Source organism: Eucyclogobius newberryi, unplaced genomic scaffold (genome assembly GCF_026437365.1).
Source record: "Eucyclogobius newberryi isolate DKJ021-1_F unplaced genomic scaffold, fEucNew1.0.hap1 SCAF_10, whole genome shotgun sequence".
Classification (NCBI taxonomy): Eukaryota; Metazoa; Chordata; class Actinopteri; order Gobiiformes; family Gobiidae; genus Eucyclogobius; species Eucyclogobius newberryi.
In genome coordinates, this window is record NW_027315724.1 from 4036687 (window position 1) to 4041686 (window position 5000).

Consider the following 5000-nt stretch of genomic DNA (forward strand, 5'->3'; position numbering starts at 1 on the left):
CCTCTTCATCCTTTTCTGCCTCCTCTGCCTCCTCTGCCTCTTCTGCATGTGCAGCTTCTGTGACTGGAACACACTGAACCAAGCGTCTGCTACAGCTCTCTCTGTCCACTCTCCATGTAAGAAAGATGCAGAGCAGCTCCACCATGTCAGACTCTTTCACTCGACTCTGATCATGTCTGTTCTGTCAGCTGCCACACTGGCACTAGCCTTCTTTCATAACTCTTTCTTCACATTGTGTCAGCAGATGCAGTGCTTGTGTCCTCTGCTGGTCTGTGCTCAAATGTGGAATAATATAAGGGCTTAAGTGAGAAAGTAAGACAGCGTTTTGGTCCAGACAAAGGCCTTTCTGTACTGACAGAGGGTCAGAGAGCACAGAGACTTCACTGTTGCCTGCAGTGACCGCTATAATGACAAAAACAAATAATGAGACCTCCTTTCAACCCAAACACATTTGAATCTGATATTGTATCTTTGTTATTAACATTAATAATTCCAGTGGTGACTAACGTGTGGTCATCCAGGAACAGACAAACAGATGAAAGGTGATAGACAGTCCTGATGCAGAGCACAGCTGTGACTGGCCCCTCACTCTCTGACAATAGTCCCCTAATCCCCTCCTCTGATTGGACCACAGCAGATTACCCAGAGGCCACCAGCTGTCAGGAGGCGAGGCCCACTTTTCTGCTTCTCAGCTCAAACATAAATGCTAATGCTGCTACTTTGTTAGCTTAACATGTCAGCACACTGTAAAAATAGAGACACATAATGATTGTCTGATGAGAGTCCTCACATGTGCAGGAGAACAGACTCTGTGAGTATTTATAGTCTGAGATGTGGGACAACAGCAGCCTCTCACCCCTTCAGACAATCAGTTCAGATATGAGCCAGATTAAGAGATAGTCCTCTAGCCCCAACTCACAGAATCTCATCAAAGGTCAGACAGGCTCAGTCCAACAGGACAGGACATAGATGAAACTCAAATCCTCACTATGGTATTATAGTCTTACAGTGAGACTGTGGGACATCCTGGAGAAACAAGACCCTTTTAGATGGAGTTGTGATGACTTTCTGTTGTACTTTCTGTTGTACTTGTGTACCTTGCAGCTAGAGTAATTTCCTTTTAGGGTCTAAATGTCAAACATGGCCTGACGTGTGTCTGTGTGTGTCTGTGTGTGTCTGTGTGTGTATCCAGGGACCACGGAGCGTGTGTGTCTCATCCAGGGCACAGTGGAAGCCCTCAACAGTGTGCACGACTTCATCGCAGAGAAGGTGCGGGAGATGCCTCAGAGCAGCCAGAAGAGCGAGCCCGTCAGCATCCTCCAGCCACAGACGACAGTGAATCCAGACCGCATCAAGCAGGTGAGAGCTGCCACAACTCTGCAATGGAAAACTCTCCTATGAAACACAAATATCGTTGAATAAACAATGAGAATCAAAACATATAAAAATAGTTGTAGTGTATCACAGCTAGACACTTCTTTTAATGAGTGCATTTCCAGGCTCAGGGCCTGGCTCTGGGTCCAGAGGTTGAGCTCTACTACATGAGCAATCGACATCAACCAAACATAACACTTAAGAAACCACATTTAAATCATACCTGAATTATACTTTTTAAACATGAGGCTGATCTCAGCAATTCATAAAAAGACATGTAGTAAGTTCGTGGGGCTGTGAGATGGATGAGAGTCCAGCTCCCGATGCTGTAGGAGGAAAGCTCTGCTTCCATTGGCTGTTGACTCCATTACATCTGGTGCCAGAAAAACAAAATACTTTAAAAAAATGTTGACAATGTATTAATTTCTGAAAGAGCTAAATGTTAAGTTGGGTAAGGTTGGGATTTGGATTAGGGTTAGGTGTTAAGGTTGATAACTGTGTATTAAACCAAACATGGCACTGTCCGTCGGCTACAGCCGGACCCTTCAACAGGAAACTGCTGAAGCTAACGTTTGCTAGCTTTGCTAAGCATGTGGGCTCAACCATGGATCTAATAAAATATCTGGTTAAAGTATTGATAGCTTGTGAGTTGTACTAGTGGCCAGTCCATCCTCCACAGTCCAGAAAGCATCTTTCCCAGAGTACAATGTGAAAACACGGTGCTGGTGTTCGACTGTCAGACCCTCGCTCTCATTGGTCAGAAGGTCACATGGTACACGAGCTCGCACTCCTCGCATGTGCTCGTGTGGGAGAAGAGCAGTACTGCGCATGTCCAGCGCACTGTCAACTACTGGATGGAGCTAGCCGCTAAAGGCTAAACTGGCAACACACATAATAGAGAAGAAAAAAACATATATGAGTCGCACTGGAGTATAAGTCGCATATTTGGGGGAAATGTATTTAATAAAATCCAAGACCAAAAAAATCTTGAAATGATTAGATTAGAGAACAGATGCACGCATGCTAACAAAACACCTTCAGCTACATGACGTATGCTAACGTAACACCTTCAGCTACATGACGTATGCTAACGTAACACCTTCAGCTACATGACGTATGCTAACATAACACCTTCAGCTACATGACGTATGTTAACGTAACACCTTCAGCTACATGACGTATGCTAACGTAACACCTTCAGCTACATGAGGCACAGTGATGCCAGTGTGAAAATAACAAATTATATCACACATAAATCGACAAAACTATGTAAAAAAAAATGTGACTTACAATCCGGAAAAAACAGTAATTAACCAGCTAAATGCAGAAACAAATCCAAACAAGTTTCTTTTCCCTAACAAATCTAAGCACTTGATGAAAGTCTAATTCATTATAAAACCCATTATGGATTGATAAAAGGTATAACAGCTGTATGTTGATGAAGTGCATTTTTTAGACAAGTAGTTATATTTTTACTTCAGTACTTTTGCCACCTGTTCATAAATGTACACTGGGGGAAAGGTTGGTAAAGTGCTTAAGGACCCAACACTGCTGCCCCACTGTGGCACCGGCATTTCAATTCAATTTATTTTTGTAACGCCCAAGATCACAACAGCAGTCGTCTCGAGAGTGAAAAGAAGATTAAACAATGTTCATAGGGACTTGGCAATGTCCCAAGCTCCTCTGTCTTTAGACTCTCCTTCTGGGCCAGGAAAAACTACCAAACCTCGAGTTCCACAAGAGGACATGAGACAGTGGAGCTGGAGCCACTCAGGAGGAGAACCAGTTCTTCAGGAGGAGAACCAGTTCTTCAGGAGGAGCACCAGTTCTTCAGGAGGAGAACCAGTTCTTCAGGAGGAGCACCAGTTCCTCAGGAGGAGAACCAGTTCTTCAGGAGGAGAACCAGTTCTTCAGGAGGCCCCAGTTCTTCAGGAGGAGAACCAGTTCTTCAGGAGGAGCACCTGTTCTTCAGGAGGAGCACCAGTTCTTCAGGAGGCCCCAGTTCTTCAGGAGGAGAACCAGTACTTCATGAGGAGAACCAGTTCTTCAGGAGGAGAACCAGCTCTTCAGGAGGAGAACCAGTTCTTCAGGAGGAGAACCAGTACTTCAGGAGGAGAACCAGTTCTTCAGGAGGAGAACCAGTTCTTCAGGAGGAGAACCAGCTCTTCAGGAGGAGAACCAGTTCCTCAGGAGGAGAACCAGTTCTTCAGGAGGAGCACCAGTTCTTCAGGAGGAGCACCAGTTCTTCAGGAGGAGAACCAGTTCTTCAGGAGGAGCACCAGTTCTTCAGGAGGCCCCAGTTCTTCAGGAGGAGAACCAGTTCTTCAGGAGGCCCCAGTTCTTCAGGAGGAGAACCAGTACTTCAGGAGGAGAACCAGTTCTTCAGGAGGAGAACCAGTTCTTCAAGAGGAGAACCAGTTCTTCAGGAGGAGAACCAGCTCTTCAGGAGGAGAACCAGTTCTTCAGGAGGAGAACCAGTACTTCAGGAGGAGAACCAGTTCTTCAGGAGGAGAACCAGTTCTTCAGGAGGAGAACCAGTTCTTCAGGAGGAGCACCAGTTCTTCAGGAGGAGAACCAGTTCTTCAGGAGGAGCACCAGTTCCTCAGGAGGAGAACCAGTTCTTCAGGAGGAGAACCAGTTCTTCAGGAGGCCCCAGTTCTTCAGGAGGAGAACCAGTTCTTCAGGAGGAGCACCTGTTCTTCAGGAGGAGCACCAGTTCTTCAGGAGGCCCCAGTTCTTCAGGAGGAGAACCAGTACTTCATGAGGAGAACCAGTTCTTCAGGAGGAGAACCAGCTCTTCAGGAGGAGAACCAGTTCTTCAGGAGGAGAACCAGTACTTCAGGAGGAGAACCAGTTCTTCAGGAGGAGAACCAGTTCTTCAGGAGGAGAACCAGCTCTTCAGGAGGAGAACCAGTTCCTCAGGAGGAGAACCAGTTCTTCAGGAGGAGCACCAGTTCTTCAGGAGGAGCACCAGTTCTTCAGGAGGAGAACCAGTTCTTCAGGAGGCCCCAGTTCTTCAGGAGGAGAACCAGTTCTTCAGGAGGCCCCAGTTCTTCAGGAGGAGAACCAGTACTTCAGGAGGAGAACCAGTTCTTCAGGAGGAGAACCAGTTCTTCAAGAGGAGAACCAGTTCTTCAGGAGGAGAACCAGCTCTTCAGGAGGAGAACCAGTTCTTCAGGAGGAGAACCAGTACTTCAGGAGGAGAACCAGTTCTTCAGGAGGAGAACCAGTTCTTCAGGAGGAGAACCAGTACTTCAGGAGGAGAACCAGCTCTTCAGGAGGAGAACCAGTTCTTCAGGAGGAGAACCAGCTCTTCAGGAGGAGAACCAGTTCTTCAGGAGGAGCACCAGTTCTTCAGGAGGCCCCAGTTCTTCAGAAGGAGAACCAGTTCTTCAGGAGGAGAACCAGTTCTTCCAGTGGTTTTTCATCCAAATACTAATCAGGCCCATCCTTGTTCCTATGGCCATGATCATTGGGCTCAAAAGTGTTCCCGGAGCCACAGAGAGGATTGTGTTTGCTCCGTCTGCAGAGGGCCGGCTCAACTTCTGTCCAGAAACTAAACGATGGCCATTTCCTGTCCGCGCCCACTCAGTTCCTGTCACCTTTCACCCCATCACCAACACCTG

The 5000-nt window shown here is 46.9% G+C and overlaps 1 protein-coding gene across 1 annotated transcript in view; it reads left to right on the plus strand.

Annotated features, from left to right (window-relative positions):
- nova2 (NOVA alternative splicing regulator 2) overlaps positions 1-5000 on the plus strand; it is a 54817-nt gene that overhangs the window by 45993 nt on the left and 3824 nt on the right. Inside the window, exon 4 of the mRNA XM_072459941.1 lies at positions 1193-1359. Coding sequence (XP_072316042.1) covers positions 1193-1359 — 167 coding nt within the window. The remainder of the gene's footprint in view (positions 1-1192; positions 1360-5000) is intronic.